Source organism: Gallinula chloropus (assembly GCF_964237585.1).
Source record: "Gallinula chloropus genome assembly, chromosome: 2".
Lineage (NCBI taxonomy): Eukaryota > Metazoa > Chordata > Aves > Gruiformes > Rallidae > Gallinula > Gallinula chloropus.
Window position 1 is genome coordinate 115,953,536 of NC_140086.1, and position 18,400 is coordinate 115,971,935.

Sequence of the window (18,400 nt, forward strand, 5' to 3'; positions counted from 1 at the left end):
GACAAAACAGTATCTTTTAGGAGGTCATGATAGCAGGTTTCCCTAGAGAAAGCTGATTTTTCAGGATGTCCTTTCATGGCAATTGTTAATCTAAGTAAGAAAGATGCCTTTTTGTCATTCTATTAACTCTTCTTGGTCAAAGTTCCTTAGCAGTATATGCTTTAGTGTCAAGGCCAACGTTTTAAATAATGACCATGTTGTATGTGCACACTGAGTTCTGCTGAGGCAAAAATTTCTTCAACATCTTGTAGAAAGCTGTGGTGTAAATGTACACATGGACAATATAAGCAAAAACCCTCCTCTGTTCCCATCTAACTTTTTTTTTTTTCCCCTCTGTGAAGGCATTAGTCTTACAGAAGAACAAGCCATTCCCTTAGGTAGTTACTGAGGCTTTATTCATGCTGGAGATAGGGCTTGCTCCAGACTAACATAGTGGTGAGCTCTGGTTAAAAGAAGCAGTGAAGGGGACTGAAAGAGTTAGACACATTGTCTTCTACGTACTTAGTTCAACTGCTTTGGTTTTTTTCCTGTCTTCATGGAAATTACTGCTGTCAATGTAGCCTATTTCTTCTCCTTCCAGACAGATAGTTTCACAGAAATGTGCCTGGGTCTGAATGTGTTCCTGGATTTTCCCCTTCACTCTTTTGGGGATTGTGTCCTTCTGAGATTTAATTATTTTATAGTGCACGTGAAGTGAATTGTACAAGAAAGCTTCTAAAATGGGATACACTAACATGGTATCCTAAATCCTTTTGCTGTTTTGTGGTGAAACACTGAAGCAACAAGAAAATAAACTTATTTGTTGGATATATTACTCAGTGCCTGATATCAATCAATAGTTTAGTTAGGTACTAATAGTGCTGGGGTATTTGGATATATCATCTTTAGAAAAAAATTTAGTCATCAATATTGAAATCTAGCATGGGCAGATCTCTTACCAACTGTTTATAGAGATTTAGGCAACATACTAATTTTTAAAGTAAAATACTAATACTGTTTTAGTATTACTGTAAAATATCAGCTATATGATATGGTACAATTTCTACACTCATTAAACTATTGCTATAGAGGTGTAGGTATTTTTATTCTGTGTGACCACATAATTTGAGATCGTCACTGTCCTATTGTGTTTTATTATGCAGTCCTCCTTGCCTTGTTTGAATGTATCCCAAAGAAATTATTCTTGACTGATACCTATATTCATATGTAAAAATACACTGCTGTTAAGAAATACATGTGTCATCTTTACGTAGAGCTAGCAGGCTGTCTGCAAAGTGTATCAGCAGTAAAGCACTATGGAATTTTACTTATGTTTATTTCAATCAATAATAAAAATATATCAAGAAGATTCTATATCTTCAGACTCTGGAGTCAAGAAATGACACTTTACCTTGTCCTGCCTGTCAGAGGTGGCAAACGGGGACTGTGTCTCAATATTTGTGCTCACTTTGGAGTCCAAGATGCCTCGGGTAAATATCACAGATTTTGCCTGTAGGAAAGCTATATCTTTTTATCATTTTGCTAGACTTGGAAAAGAAATAATTCTGTAAGATGTCAAAGTGACATTCTGACAAACTCAGCAGTGGGAAGAATAATTTCTTTCCAATATACAGACAGTTTTTTTTACTTCAAAAAAAAAAAATGAAAATTTTGTTTCCAAGGGATGGTGGAGGAGGAGTAACAAAACATAAGTCACTGAAGTGGAAACTAATTTGGGAAAGCCCAACATAATCTATGGGGCTTATTTCATTTTGGCTTTTTCCTTACATAATTGGTGCTGAAAGGTTTCTTCCAGAGACATGGGTATTGAGGATATTGTTAATGCATTCATTCTCATACCTAAGAGCATCATGGAGTGCATCCTTTACGGGTGAATGTTATCGAGCCACCCTATGGCATGTAAGGCAATAAGGCAATGGATATTGCATAGGTGATCACAGAATCATAGAATATCTCAAGCTGGAAGGGACCACTAAGAATGACAATGCTAGGGTTGGAGCTGCTGGTTAAGGCAGAGAGCAAGGAGAAAGAAGGCAGCTCCAGGAGAGTCTCTGCCATTCCCTTACTCTCACTGAGATAATTTCCTGTTCCAAGACCACTGCTGAGAGATGATGGTGTGAACTCTACTCTTACCTCTGGTCCTGACTCCTACACTACTACCTTTTGACCTGTCTCCATCATCTGTTCTCTCCACATACCGAATCTACTGAATTGTTTTTAGGAGACTTTATCTTCTGTCCCCCATTAAACTCCATCTTCTGCTTTTCTGATGAAGCATTGGTTTCTCATACAGGAGAGTGCTCTGTGACATACAGGCTAATGGGACTCTTCTCTCCTTGGCTGTTGGTGGGCTGGAGCTTTGCTGCTGTCTCCAAAGATGCAATATGATCCTAAAAGACAGCTGTGTCCTTCCTACCAGGTTTGCCTGGAGATCTTCCTGATGGCCTATGGCTGTGGTGATCCTTGTTTGCCAAGGCCTGTAGCAGACAGCTGAGGCAGTGGAAAATCTGTATGTGCCATGTGAGCACACCAAGCTGTTTCAAGTTGCTTTGACACAGTCTGTATGTAGGTCCCAAGGTCCCAGAAGTTCACTGGTAATATGACCCTCAAGGGTATGTAGTGAATGCACATACCTCCTGCCCACTCATTTTGAGAACTCCAACTAGAGGTGAAGGGCTGGATTGCATCCTTGGGGAATTAGAGCATGCTGTACTAAGAAGCTTGAGGTTGAGTGTCTGTTTTAAAAAAGAGGTGGGGGGGGAAAGAAGGAAAATAAAAGGCTGCAATCGATATGGCTCCTGGAACAGAAAGGACAAGGAAGAACAGGAGCAGAATAGATGAACAGCATCAATAAAATGTCTGTTCAAAAATCCTGAGTTCTTGATTTATTGTCTTCTATGCTTGTTTTTTTCTCTTTTTTTCTTTCCTTTTTTTAAAAGTTTTTTTCTTTTTTGACTAATGTTTCTACAGGCACTGTCAACCTGAGTAGTTTGAGGTTCTTACATGGAAAGGTTTGCCCTAGTATTCTGTAAGTGTAATTGACTATAATTTTTTGTAAATGAGACTTCACTATTTAATGCACACCAAGTAAGCAGCAATTTCTAAATATAGCTGGTCTGACAAGGACAAATAAATGGTTATATTGCCTAATTTTGACAGCAGAAAGTCACCTTCAAAGTTTTCCTCATAACACCAATTCAGATTTTCATATCAATCAAGTAATTGACATAATCGGTTTTCCTATCCTAACACTATATTCCAGGTGAAGAAAATTAAATTTTAAATATTTAGAGTCTTATTTTCCTTATCTGGAGAGAAAAAAAAGAAGATACTGTATCTGAACTCGATACCTCTGTATTTCCAGAAGTATCAAAAGGAAAAGCTGTGTTTTCTTGCAGATCAATCTACCCTTGAGGTCACTTGGTGATGTTTAGTATGAAATAACTAAGTTAGTATACACTGAACATATTTTTACTCATTACACTTGAGTATTACCAGTATCTGCATTTTCTGTTAGGATTGGTTCAGTCATCAATACTGGAAAATCAACCAGTTGGAAAAGAGTTTATGTGTTTGTTATATTAAACACTGTTCCTTAACAGGTATCTAGACCAAAAGCAGTATCTAGATCTAAAGGCAGACTTTAGATAGTGAACAACCACATATATGATATGGTCTATGAGCAGAGAGAGAGATAAGAAAGAAGCCCACCTCTGGATGAACAGAATTTCTGTGGTGTGTGCCATCTCAGTATTTTCTGCTGCCTGTGCTCCTTTCTAGTGCGGTGTTATCTATTGCTATTTACACTCTGTGTCACTAAAAGGCATTGGCTATGCTGCTCCATAGTTATTGTACTCTAGAGGGAAAGAGTAATGTGACTCTCATTTTGGTGTATCAAATATTTCAGTTTCAGCTGCATGGAGTGTATATTAATATACTTAGAAGAATCCCAGGTCTCTAAATATAAGTAGTCTTTTCCCCTAATATAGTCTGATGAATTCTCTATGTTTCTAAACTATTGGAAAAGTCACCACCTGTTTTTATTCTCCTTTATTTTTCTTGAGATAATAATCCCATTAAATAATGTTTTGGGTTTTTGTGGGTTTTTTTACTTTTGCAGGCTTTATGCAGAATTACTCGTTCCTCACCTGGTGCTTTCCAGAGTGTCATTGAAAAAGTGGGATTAACAGCTGTATTAAATTCCTTGGCAAATGGAATATGCAAAATTCAGCAGTACATGCTCACCATGTTTTCAGCAATGTTGTCGTGTGGGATTCATCTACAGAGGCTTGTTCAAGAAAAGGTTTGATTTCAGATTAATATTATTCACTGGCAAGGAATTTCCCTAATGGAAAGTTAAACTTGGGTCTAGTACTGCTTTTGTGTTTTCATAACATTGCTTAACTTAATGGTGCTTATGTGTCTTAATAGCAGGAAGGGAGGTATGTGTTTATTTTATTATGTGTTTAAAATCTAAATAATGAGGTGTATAGTTTTTCTTTTTCTCTCTCACACATCTTCAAGAGCTGGTACTAATGGGTACACACATTGCTACTGCAGCTAGAATTTAATCAATTCAGAAAACTCTAGCCTGACCATAGCTGATAATGGCCCTAAGGAAAAACAATACAGAATGTATGAGGACATCTATTTGACATAGCTGTCTTGGACATTTAAAAGAGAAAATGATGAGTGTGCTGATTGAATTTGAAACTGCATTTTATGCTCTCCTTAAAGGACCTTACACCAATTTGTAAGTGAAATGTCTTGCAGAAATCAGCATTTTAATAACTTAGATTTTTCTTTCTAGTGTCACTGAATAAAACTACTAGTTCTGATTTATGCCTAATACCATTTTTGAACACGACAATTAAAAGCTTTCTATTTTGATCACTGAATTATTATGTGTTTAAAGTGTTTATTTTTTATCAGTATTTTGCACAATTCAAACCCAAAAGTAATCCCCTTCTGCTTGGAAAGGATAGGTACCACAAGGAACACAGGAACTCTAGGCAGTGTTTTATCAAATACTCTGTGGTGATGTAAGCAATATCCTGACAGTCATCTTGACTGTAACAACGTTATAAGGCTTTGGTTGAGAAAGATTAATTTGGTTTCTATACAAATCGTTTTAACAACGTTTAAATAAACAAATACAACTTACTGTTTTCCACCCATCCCTTCTTGCAGCCTGAAATTACTCGTGCTCTTGCTAAAAGTAGTTTCTGGACCATGTCAGAATTGCCAGTGTGTTTTTGTAAATGTGTGGCAGCTGGCTTTAAGCTTTACACAGATTCCACTACAAGAGCACTAACAGATGGCAAATTGTCCTGTAGTGTTGAGTTTCTAATAGTGCACGTTACTGTGAGTTGGTGGTATAGTCTGAGAAGTGCGTTCAAAAAATACTCATTTGAATGCTCAGCGAAAGAATGGAAAGTGTAACAAGCATATGGCTAAAGAACAGTGTTTTCTGTCCAAAATTTCTTGTTTACACAAGACTTAGATTGCTAAAAGGACTCCCTTTCTGATACTGCAGTTCTTATGGTGTATTTTAATAAAATTTTGGACTTTATTACAAAAAACCCCTCTGAAATTCTCCAAATAGTTACAGGAAAATAGAAAGCACTTTGTTGGCGGGTACTACAGCAATGGCTGAAACTTTGTTGGTTTAAAATTGCTGCTTAATCATTAACAAATTGTCATAGGTGTTTTGTGAGGAAGTATTGGAATCTTGCAGATTAGAAAACTGAAATATAGGCTAATATAGACATTATTTGAACAGAATATATCAATAGTGAAATTGTACCCAAAGCTGTAACTGAAAAAACATTGTACTTTAAAAACTGGTGAAGCGGGAATACTTCTACTGCATGTGCCCACATTTGGTAAAGTGTGTCTGCCTTACAGCTCAGATAAATCTGTGTCTTATAGAATGTATATTTTCCTCAAATTAGGATGTAGGATTTTGGAGCAGAAGCTAGATTTCTATTTTTCTTGAATGGTATCTAAAAATATAATCCTGCTCCTGAATGGAACTGACAGGCACTGTCACATTACATTGAGTAATAATATTTTATTGCTGAAAGCTTAATTTAATAATCCATTCCCTTTTCAATTGTGAGCGTGAGACACAAGCCCGCTTTAATGAGAGAAGGGAAAAGAAAAAACCAAGTTGGTAGTGTTGGCCTACAACGTATTTTGCCTTCTGTGAAATACTTGTGTTCTGTCTTAAGAGGCAGAAGGACCTCTGTGTTACACAGAAGGTGGTGACAGGGTTGTGAATATCTTTTTCACAGAGTTGCAAACCAAACATATTAAAAGATGCTTAAAGATATAAATTCAAGACAGAGATCATTCAGTTTTGCATATGTTATCTGGATGCTCCCTTGGTTTACAACAGTTAAGGTTGCCCTTGTTTTCTTCTCCCTTGAAGAACAGCAATAAAACAGGTTAAAAAATAAAAGGAGAAATGCAGTTCTGTGGTCATCTACTCTAGTATAAATCTCAGAGAACTACAATAGCTAAAGGCAACTGGTTTTTGTCCCTCTCTGATACACAGCCTTTCTATTTTAGTTTCTTGTCTTGGAAACAAAAAAAGCTAAAATTATGGTTTCAAACTCAAAATCAAAGATCTTTGACATGGTAGTGGTAGATTTCTAATTACTTTCATCTGGCTGTCAAGATTCACCTTTGAGTGAAAACCAATCATATAATTTTTTGAATGCATTTAGATTCTTACAGAGCTTAGATAATGGGGTGGGCTTTTTTGTTTGTGTTTTCTCAAGTACTGGTAAGTAAAATTATTCAGATAATTCCAGTAATGCATTTGCACAACTGCATTGTTTCTTCACTTCTCTGCACCACCTGCCATAGCCACTTTTTATCTCAATCATATCTGATTATGGCTCTGAAAAAAAAGCATTATAAATGTTGTCCTCATATTTCAGTTACTTTTTTCATTTGTCTTTTTTAGCTGCCTCTAACAGCAGTTTTTTCCATATCAGTGTGAATTGAAAAGATGTAAATGTCTTTAAAAAAATCTTTGTAACTCTTGACTTATGATATTATGGAGGCATTTTTGTGCAATGCACAAAAAGGGAATTTGAAAATACACAGCAATACAAGAATTGATTGCTATCAGAACTTCAGTTCTTGTACAGTGAAATAGTGGTCTCTGTGTGTCCCCCTTGTGTAACCAAGTCGAAAACATTATTGCTTTTTGTGACTGATTTTAAATTTGCTTTGCTGTATTACGCAGAGTATCCAATATGAAGTCGTGGTCTTGTTGTGGTTGACAGTGCGTTCACTTGCAATGAAAAGAGTGTCCTTACCCTGCAGAGTCTCCATGGATACATCAAACAGTTGCAGTGGAGGGAAGATCAATGAAACTATGAAACAATTAATGTATTAGATTGTATTTCAGCAATTTTTGGCTTTTCTGGTGTATGAGTTCTGCAGGTCAGCAAGATGTGCTTCAGATTTTCTTTGGATAACCTGTTGCTGTTTTGCAGTCCTCAGACCAGCCAGAAAAGCAAATTCCAAAATATCACATTACTTTCTTAAGACAGATTATTAGAACATTCCTACATGAGTCTGATGTAACTGATTTAAAATGCCAATATTATCTTAACCCACAGTAACCCTGACATCTAACATTGAAATATTCCATCTTTTCAGAGCATTAGGACTGCAAATAGCCAGATGTGCTTTGGCTTGTAGTTGCATGGGTGTTTTGTCATGGCATCGCTGCACTTGGTCTATCAGGTCCTTTAATGTTAGCAGGCAGTGTTGCATTTTATATATTTTTTCACTAAGTCTGAGGCTTTACAGGGTTTCTTAAAGTAAAAAAAAAAAATAAAAAGAAAAAAAAGGAGTTTGTTGCTTAGAGAAATACAACAAAACAGTTCTTGAATAAACGATAAGTTTGTTTTTCTGGGTTTTCCATAGTTACTGTCTATGCTGACTGCTTTTGAAGACAGTGTTAAAATGGGATTGGAGTAAAATCTGATGGTTTGGCCATCTCTTACACTGCTGTTCTTCTTCCAGTCTTAGTAAAGAGTTATAGTTAATTGTTGCAAAGACTTTCTCTAATGAATTACCCTCAGTGTTGGTTTTCAGTGTTATGACAGTGAAGTTGTTTATCAGGTATTCTGTCAGCCAAAAGGGGAATTTGAATAATACTTGATATGTTAAATGTGTGCCACAGAGGACTTGAAACTGTGCACAGCATGCAGGCACACACTAAGCACCGCTATTCTGTAGCGTCACTCCCTTGAGAATCCAGCTCAAGTGTTTGAAGGTAGTTTCTGTTGATGAGGCTATTTTTGCTGAGCTTAATTCTTGGGTAGAGACAGTTGACTCAGTTTGTAAAGTCTGCATTAGCTTTTAATCCTGGTAGGTTTGGTTGTTTTGTTGTTCTTTGGTGTTTCGTTTGTTTTTTGTTGAAGAGGTTTGAAGTAGGGTTTGGGTTTTCAGAACAAGGGTTTCTGATCAAGAGCTGATCCAAAGATACCATTGCTGCTGCCAGCAAGGTCATCTTTGAAGATGGATTTTTATTTTAGTCTTTTTTTTTTTTTCCTTTTTTAACCAAATAGCCCAGTTGGTCTTTGTAAAAGAGTACAGATGAGTAGCAGTTATTTTTATTCCTCAGAGGTAGAGGATGCTCCATATTTTTTTTAAATTATACTTTTATTTTTTCTCTCCTTTGGTTCTTCAATTACAAGGATCTGTTGGCATTTTATACATTGACTTTATCATAAGAATGGAGAATGGTCTGTGGATTAGGAAAGTCATGGCTCCTTAATGCTTGCAGCTTATCCTTTTTCCTTCTTTCAAAGCCTTCATTGGGGTTATTCCTTGAAAAGGTGTTCTTCACTTAATGAATCCCAGATAAAATTAGTTCAGATAAGTACACACAGAGAACAGTTCTGCTATCTATTTTCAGCATCTGTTGTATAATTTAGGGTCTGGTGTAGACAGTATTGTATCCAACAAAGGTGTTGGTTTTAATCTTCCTGCATATATGGGAACTAATAGATAAATAAATAATATTTGTGCTGAAATATTTATGTATTCTCAAAATCTCTTGGTCATCTTCAAAAATAAATATATTAAAGTGTCCTACATTTATCCTTAAGGTAAGACATTTAAAAATATAAGCTCTGTTATATATTGTAATTAATTTTGGACTTAGAACATTAGATAGTGCTTACTGGTTGCAGTTGAGATGTACAAAGCAGCTTTGCAGTGGGCCAATCTGTCTTAGGCTTTAGTAGTGTTTTATGTTTTTTTTCCACTGAATCACATGAAAAGTACCTTACTAATACAGAATGCACATGAAAATGAGCAAATTTTAAATGTATACAGTGTTAAAATACAGTGCAAGTAACCCTTTTCCATAAAATAATAATAACATATCTGTGTTTACTTCCATCAAGGATTTTGTGACTACAGTTACTTGTTTACTTGAAAGTCCTTCAACTCTTATTCGAGCAAAAGCCTTTCTGGTCCTGCTACAAGTTTTAATTAATAATAGGGAAATGTTGTTACTCAGCTGTCAAGCAAGGTAAGGTAATAATGGAAAGGATGTAATGTTTATTTTCAAAATTATACCTAAAACAATTTTTTAAATAGTCTCTATATTGATTTGATAAACTGTTTTTCTTGATTTGTTATGTTTCTTCATAATTGTCCTTTGGTGAAAAGTACATCTCTTGACAGGACAGATCATCTAAACTAAAACCTCTCTCTAACATCCAGTAAGTAAGATGGCTGCAGAGAGGAGAAATGACTCATTATATGTGGAGACAGCTACTTTCATAGTATATTGAACTCTGGAAGAATTTTATTAAGTCCAGTAGAAATAATGAATATTCTTTGACATATACTGTTGAATTCCTGTTGGAGTATCTGAGTAAAATTCCTCCAGTTTGTGACAGAAAAGTTACTTCAAAATTAAAATTCATAAATTTAAAGTTTCTAGTACAGTAAGCAGTAATCAGTTGGGTAATAATTGAAAATGTTTGATATATTCAGATGCTTTTCGTGAAGGTGTTTGATTTGAGAAATATAAAGGCTATGGAGTAAAATGTGCATAATTTCTACTTACTAGTTTGCCTTTGGCAGTTACAGCTAATGCCTGTAGAGGGATTTATATTGCTTTAGAATATGAAATCTCTTTATGATAATCAATATAAGGCAAGTTTTCAGTATGCAATCCTTTAAAGGATGATGCAGATGAAACAATTGGTACTGTTTTGTGACAACACTACATATATCTCTACAGCTTCGAGTTAAATGTTGTTCAGTTTGGTATTGGAAAAAGTCTGTCTAGTTTAGTAATGATAATTATACATACCTTTACAGAGTATTTTGTGATTTTTTTTTTTTTATAAAGCACCCAAAATTCTCTCAATGTGTCATAATGTATTTTTAAATTATAAAACTAGTCGTGATGGGAGTATGTAATTCAAGAGCTTGGCACTGGATTTAAAGGAGGAAGTTCCACTCAGACTTTCCAAAATACTTTGAGATTCCAAGATCTGTGGATATTGCATTAATATTTAACATTTTAAAGATTAACTTCAGAATGACACTTGATAGTACATTACTATTACATTAACATCAAGTGTCATTCTGAAGTTAATTTTTTTCTAAGACAATATTGGTATATTTTACCTGTTAGTCTTTTTTTCCACCTGTCCATGGAAATCCATTACATACCTTTCTTCTGCATGTGATGCAGCTAGAGAACATAGAAGACCTTTCGGGCTGAAATAGCACTTGTTTGCTTACAATATGCAAATTCATTCATTTTGCTAATCACTCTGAGTTTGCTGGTCTCCTTGTTTTCTCCATGATTTCAAAGCAGACTACCTGTTAATGAGGAGGTGGGGAATACAACCTAAGATTTTGTTGATAGTTATAATTTCAGCCTCTTCTGAACTAGAAGTAATTTCTGGTTAGCGTCATTGAATTGTTTTTCTGGATCTAAATGGTTTCAGAGAATTTTCTAGGTGAATAGGGACTTCCCTGCAGATTGAACTTCCTCCCTAAACAATTTATTTAAACCATTTTTTCTACTGTCTGATGGACACTTGTGGAAGATAAGATTGTATTCCTGGCAGACTTTCACAGTCTGCAAAAGCCTGACTGTGCACAAAAGCATAATTTTTGACCAAAATCTTCCTCTGTTACCTGGCCCCTCCTCCCATAAAAATTTTTATATCTTCTATATATGCCCTCAATGAAAAGGTTTACCTGGAGATGTAGTTCAGTCCAACATTTAACACAGCCTGTTGGCCTTATATGTCTACAATTGGACAAAAAAACTGTGAGAAAAAGAACAGAAATGTTTGCTGCCCAGTCAAATGGGAAAACATGAATATGGAAGGCAGGAGGGAACAAATACACAAGTTGGTGATTTCATGAAAAGAAAAACCTGCAAGTTGGTGTCAAATTAAAAAAAAAAAGAAAGAAGTGTAGAAGGGGTGAAATAGGTATTGACCCATCTTGCTAACATGATCTGCCATCTGGTGTTGCATTTCTGTAAAATATATAATAAATCTATGTAACACATTCTTTAAAAATTGTCCTCCTTTTCTGTTAGGAGAGTGTGACTAAAAGTGGGTCCTGAAATTGTTTGGATAAATGGACTATATATGTCCTCAGACCATGGAAGACATTCTTTAGTTTCTTTGAGGTCTGTCATTCTCTGTGAACTTGGTGAACTGAAAGGAGAAGTAGGGAGAAGGCTACTAGTGAGAGACCTCCTGTTTTTAGGTTAGTCATCAATGGCCGCATGCATTCTTCCCACTGTTGACACGATGGTGATGTTGTAGCTGAACCTTATTGATAACTAAAGTTGATTTTAAGGATGATGAGGATAAATGTCACTGGTAGAAGGGAATGAATGAATTTTAGAAAACAGTTCTTAGAGACCTTGAGAGGTCGCAGAGTCTGCCTTTCTGATCCAGTTCATGGTTTGTTATGCTTGAGAAGTATGTTCTAATGATTGGTGGGCATTCCATGACCTGTTTCTGACAGCTGTTCTAATTGTTTGCTGTTCCTAACTTCCAAAAAGTCTAGTTGTTTTCTCATCGATGTTTCAATTCTACAGGTTAAGCACAGAAAACAGTATAGTCTCTTTCCTTTTGCAGCAGGTTCTGTGTGTTTGAAAACCATGTCTTATCATGTCTCTGTTCAGACTAAATCTTTTTCATGTTGATCATCTTTATAAGTGAACAGTTATTATATTTAAATAGTAGACCTCTTTCCTCTTCCTATCACTCAGGACTCTTAACTTCTTGCAATTGTCCCCTTTTTGCTTCACTCTTCATCTCTTTTCTCAGAAAACTTGAGTGGTTCTGTTTTTTTTTTTTTTTGTAAAAGCTCATTGATGGCCTTATCATGTAATCCAGATACTTGAAGAATTTTTTCTTTTAACCAAACCTAGCTTCATAGACAGTGGCTTCATCCTCATCATATTTAACTGACTTACATGAAAATATATGGAGGTGTTACTGTATTATTGAGTGCAAGACAAATGTGTGCATTTTACTAATTCCATAGAGCTAGTTTTGACCAGTGAGATTCTTCAGGGAATAAAAGTAACTGATGAATTGTTCTACATGAGACTGAGGACTTTGTGAAAGGAAAATAGAGCTACTAATGCTTTCTTGCCTATATATGGGTCTGCACATTTTTACTGATGTGTTTACTCGAACAGTACTGCCAGGGAATAAACAGTTGTGCATATTTTAAGAAAATATTTGTGTGAAAGGAAATTTTGCAATGGGAAGGACTACACAAAAAGAGAGAATTAATGAGTTTACATAAACTTCATGTATTTCTTCTCTTGGAATAAATGAACCCACATCCCTACATCCCAGCAGTAAAACCACTCATGTTGAAGTCTATTTCACCTGTTTTAAGTAAAACTTAAACAGATTTAAACATATTTCCATACAGAATCAGAGGATTGTTAAACCATTGAAGTGTTTTCTTAAAGAAAAAAAATCTCTGCAGACTCTTATCTCTTCTTGTGTTTTATTTGAAATTTTACACGGTTTTGAGTAAAAGTAACTTGGTCGTCTGGAAAGGTCACAGGCCTTTATATTATTTTAAGACATTAAATTTTTTTATGTTAAAAGAGCTTAAAGCTTTTTTTAAGGAAAATTCTATTTGAAGTGTAATGTCAGATTTTTAAGTAGTACTTCTCTTCTACCAGACAATTTAAAATTATTTGCAATTTAATAAAATTTCCAGAGATTGCACGAAAATAAAAGATATTCCCATTGTCTCTGGGAAGTGCAGCTGAATGTGTTGCATTTGGGGTATTGCAGAGGTGAAGGGTAGTTACTGATCAGGTCTTTTGATTTATCAATGTCTTTGTAGCACAGTTCAGGAAGGATAAAGTGAGTTGCAGTATTCCACAACAGTCATGCATTTTTTAGCAGCCAAATCCCAGAAAATACATTCTTAGATAGATAGCTTTTGTTTCCTTGTGTAAATAAGCTTTTTGATAGAAATACACACATCCTGGAATAAAATTTTGTGTTTGGAGTTTTGTTGTGTACCCTTAAGGCAGTTTGAGTATGTTATTTTCTTACTTCTGTGAAAGAGCAATGATTATAAGAAGGGTATTAAAGAAAGAAAAAGAAAAACAAAAGAAAATATAAGGTAATACAGAATCATAGAATGGTTTGGGCTGGAAGGGACTGTTAAGATCATCTAGTTGTACAGCCTTAAAATCCAGAGCTTGGCTTTCACTCACCAGTGACTGATGGTTCTTTGCACAGGACCCACAGGGAGTTTGAATGTGAAACAGAGATGTCAATATTATCCTCCTAAAGGGAAGTCTGGCCCTTCTGTCTATTCAAATGAGCATTTTAAAATATTGCCTGAAGCATTCTGTTACAGGTGTATTATTAAAGCAATGTCTTGTAAGTTGGCTAATAAACCAGTTACCGTAGTTTACTATGAGAAATGTCACTCTGCAGAATGGCATAGCTACGCAGCACTTTTCAGTTAGAATGTAAGCATTGAGTTTGTCTTCAGCGATCTTAAACACCAGATTTCTAGAGAAAGGATGTAAGGCTTGTTGGGACTCTTCTCTCTTTCAATATGGCCATTCTAACTAGTGCTAACATTTTGATAGGCTGCAGTATGATTTATGTAGTATGATTTTTCTTGACTGAAAGATTGATCTCTTGTTACAGTGACTTAAATTATTCTTGCATTTGAAATCCTTACATGTGAAAAATTAATGTCTTTAGTCTTTTGCTCACATTGCACATATTGGTCATACATTTCAACATAAAGTGTTTTTTTTAATTAACCTGTCTCTGTCTAAGCCTGCAGAGGGATTAATAACTTATGCTAGCGTCATATATGAATGTAAATTAATAAAATTGCATACACTTACAGTAGCTTAAGGAAAGGGTTTCTTTCCTCTTGGTCCTTGACAAAATCATTTGTGCTATTTTAAAAATGTATTTGTTTGAAGGGGAAAGCTTAAAAGTTCAACAAATTTACAGAGCCAAAACAAATGTATCGTCTTGACTGTACCCACAGGTACTAGAAATGTCTAGTTCAGTACTATTTTTGAGATATAGTGTCATTTATTTTTGTTGTGAGAGGTAATGTTTTGCACTTGCTTAAATGTAGACTCGTGATGTATATTGAAAGAGACAGCAGAAAGACCACAGCAGGAAAAGAGCAGCAAGGAGGTAGTGAGTACCTGTCAAAATGCTTGGATCTTCTCATCTGTCACATTGTGCGGGAGCTGCCAGGAATTCTAGGTAAATTCAATTGGTTAACTGAACAAATCTTGCCTTTGCTTACTCCCTCGAGAAACAAGTATCTCCTCACATACACAGGTGAAAAGACTGTATTGTCAGGTTACGTAAACTTTGGGTGATATCAGCTTCACAAAGGTTTTTCTTTGTTACATCACAATCAAATATTTTGTATCGGAATGCATGTTTTCCTATATAAATGTTTTGTATTTGCTGAATCATAGAATCATAGAATGGTCTGGGTTGGAAAGGAGCCCAAGGATCACAGAGTGCCAACCTCCCTGCTACAGACAGGGCCACCAACCTCCAGGCCTGGATCTACACAAGGTTGCCCAGGGCCCCATCCAACCTGTCCTTGAACACCTCCAGGGACGGGGCAGCACTCTGGGCAGCCTGTTCCAGCACCTCACCACTCTCTCTGTAAAAAAACTTTCCCCTAATATCTCATTTAAACCTTCCTTTAGCTTTAATCCATTCTTCCTTGTCCTGCCATTGTCTACCCTTTTAAAAAGTGTGGGAAGCCACATAACCTCAGTCAGGACTGAGGCCGTAATGTACAGGAAGTTTTATAAGTGTTTTAAAAATATGCCAGACATTGAAAAAATCTAAAGAGCAAATTTGCCTCATAAAGCATTGAGCTAGGAGAGATACAGCAGGGTATATCCGTGAGTACCTGTTAATCACTTACTCAACACAGAAGTTTCAGTGTATTTTCTTCAGGCAACTTTTCTGGAAAATTCAGCCTTGATGCATCAGTTGTTCTAGGTGCCTGACACTGACTTTCTCATGCATAAGAAAAGATAGAAAAGTTTTTTCTCTGAGGGAACATCAGTGCTGCCTCAGTCTGTCCCATATACTTAGGAATAAGGACTTGAAGTTTCAGCCGTGTAGCTTTTGTGCAAGGATATGCATTTGGACAATTTTGTGAACATGTGCTCATATTTCTCTAGTATTTGAGCCTCTGTAATGATAAAAGCTACATTGAACTTTGTGCTGTTGATACATATTCAAAAAGAAATTTGCTTGGGTACAGCAGCTGAAGTCCTGTCATCACTGAATATGCTCAAACTTGTCATAGTGAGATGAGGTGCGGGGGAAGAGAGGACTTGCAGAAGGAACAGTGAAAGGCAGGTGTGTAAATAGGACAAAACCTGTTGCAAGGCACAATTTGAACTCATCTGGCAACCAGAGAAGACACTCTGGTATCTCTGAGAAGACATAGAAAGAAATTAGTTTGAGCATCTGGGTAGTTAATCAAGATAAAGTGATAAAATAGAAAGAAAATTTTGGGTCTTGTTACAGAAGTAATAGATAAAATATTGAAAAAAATAAGGAGAATCTGTTGGTGAGTTTTGAACATAGTGTTGATATCGACTAAAAGACAAGTCATGGAAATCACCCTGGATGACTAAGAAGAGTGGGACTGTCTTTCTTGGAAAAAGCCCTCCTATATGTTATCTGAGGAAAGATTAGGTTTTTATTTGATAAAATTAATTAGGAGCAAGCAAACGAAGAAAGGAAAGAAGGGAAAGAAAGGAGTTAGGGAGGAAAGGGAAGTGGGTAGAGGAAGGGAAGTCAAGAGGGTGGGAAGAGAAGGAAGAGCGAGGAGGTGGGAAAGGACTGCGTGGAGGGTAGGGCAGAGGTGGGGAGAGAGACAGGGAAAGAAAGATGGAGGGAATGAAGAGAATGGAGAAAGAAGGAGATTAGGAAAGAAGGAGAAAGTATGAGATTGGTGTGGCCAATCAATCATCATCAATACTCTTATTAAAACTTTTGGTGAGCAAGATTTCCCACAGAATAGAGTAAAAGCTAAACAGGAAGGTAAGGAAGGAAATGCTGTGAGCATTCAAGAACAGAAATGGAGCAAATCCAATCCTAATTGTGTATGCTTTGTCATTAAATGATAAAACATTTTTTTCAGAACATTATTTTCTGATGAGATACCTGATTTCTTTTTCATCTTCTCTACACTATTGCTAGAATATTGAAAATGAAATGGTAGCATTGCAAAGGTCAGTAGACCGAAATGTCACACTGCTATTTTAAAAGAAACTTCACTTCTTATGACAATGCAGATTTTTGCCTTGCTGCGAATACCTGATCCCTTTCTTCTAACTAAATATCAGGTTTGCATATTGGCTGTATTTCAGTATTTAAAAGCCTCAGACTATAAATGTTTGAGGCAGAAATTCACCTCTTACTGTCTGTCTTTATGCAGTGAATATTGTAGGCCCTGATATTTTCGCAGAACCTTAAAGTTCTGTACATCAAATACATAGTTGCTATCATTATAATACATAATACATCAATTGCTTTAATGTGTTTTCTGCTGGGTTTTTTTACCACTGATGCACAGCTTCAATGTGCTGTTGACACCTCAAGCCTAATTTTGTTTTCCATTCCAAGTTAGATTTCTGTGTTGATTGCTTTTAGTAGGATTTAGCTATCTGTCCTTATTTGTCCACATTTGTCAGAAGGCTTTCTGTTTTTATTGCTGTTTGATGAAGGACCATGTTCTGCTTGAGGAGGTAAAAGCAAAGGCCTCCTAAGAAAAATAGCTAGATTTTCAAACTGGAACAGTTAAAAACAGTTTTAATCCTAGCTGGCTTTTTAAATACGCATTTATGTAAGCTCCTTACTGATCCCATCTTCTTCCACCAGATGTAGCTGTAAACCAAATAGATGAACAAGTTGTAGAATTTCCCTTAAAAGATGTATCTAACAAAATAAATTGTTCATTTAGGAGATAAAGTTAAAGTTTTTCAGTTGTTGTAGGTAATAAAGTAATTTTATTCCTGAATTTATAATATTTAACCTATGTCTAGGAAGTATATAGAAATTGCATAGATCATGCTGAAAATTAAAGTAACTATATCTGTGTATCAACTGCAAAATTGGCAAATGAGATGATTATATAGGCTTTAAAACATAGAGTAGATTGTTCAGTAAATTATCTGTTGCTAACCGACAGGAATTGTTGAATTACAGTAATGTAATTTAAAACAAAAATGAAAAATTAGTATTTTCATTTATATATTTAAGAGCTTTAGGGAATGCTTTCTTTTTCTTGAGCAGTATATTGTAGAAGGAATCATATCTTTAAGGTTAGGTCTTTTTACTGCCAGGATCTGTCATTTCTGCTTATGTTCAAAATTGAACTCCATGGGAGCAGAAGAAACGCGTTGGTATTATTCAACAAGAATAATCTCTGTGACTTCTGAAAGGAAGGGCCTTTTCTGGCATAAAAATCGTACAAAATACTGAATCCCATCCTTTGTTTAATGTCTATGTGATTTTTCCCTTTTACAGTTTTGTACAGCTCTCTCATTAGAGAGAAAAAAATAGTAAGTGTTCTTTCAAGACAAGATTTGACTTCTAATATTTTCAGGCTGCAGGGACAGAATTTTTCTTCTTTGCATGTGAACCGTGACTTTTCTCTGGCAGCTTTTGTTCTGTTCCAATGAAGATGAGATCTTGCTTTTCTGAGACAATAGTTAGTGTAACACAAATTTAGCAAAATGTTCCTTGATTTTTGTGTCATGTTTGAAAAAACAATTTTCACTATTGCAGTTACAGTTTTGTTCCCTCGTTATTGTGTCTGA

At 35.7% G+C, this 18,400-nt stretch overlaps 1 protein-coding gene across 1 annotated transcript in view; it reads left to right on the plus strand.

Moving 5' to 3' along the window:
• Positions 1-18,400, plus strand: part of ULK4 (unc-51 like kinase 4) — a gene marked incomplete at its 3' end in the record, with an annotated part of 240,969 nt that overhangs the window by 60,108 nt on the left and 162,461 nt on the right. Inside the window, exons 20-22 of the mRNA XM_084260654.1 lie at positions 4,121-4,303; positions 9,438-9,565; positions 14,668-14,801. Coding sequence (XP_084116780.1) covers positions 4,121-4,303; positions 9,438-9,565; positions 14,668-14,801 — 445 coding nt within the window. The remainder of the gene's footprint in view (positions 1-4,120; positions 4,304-9,437; positions 9,566-14,667; positions 14,802-18,400) is intronic.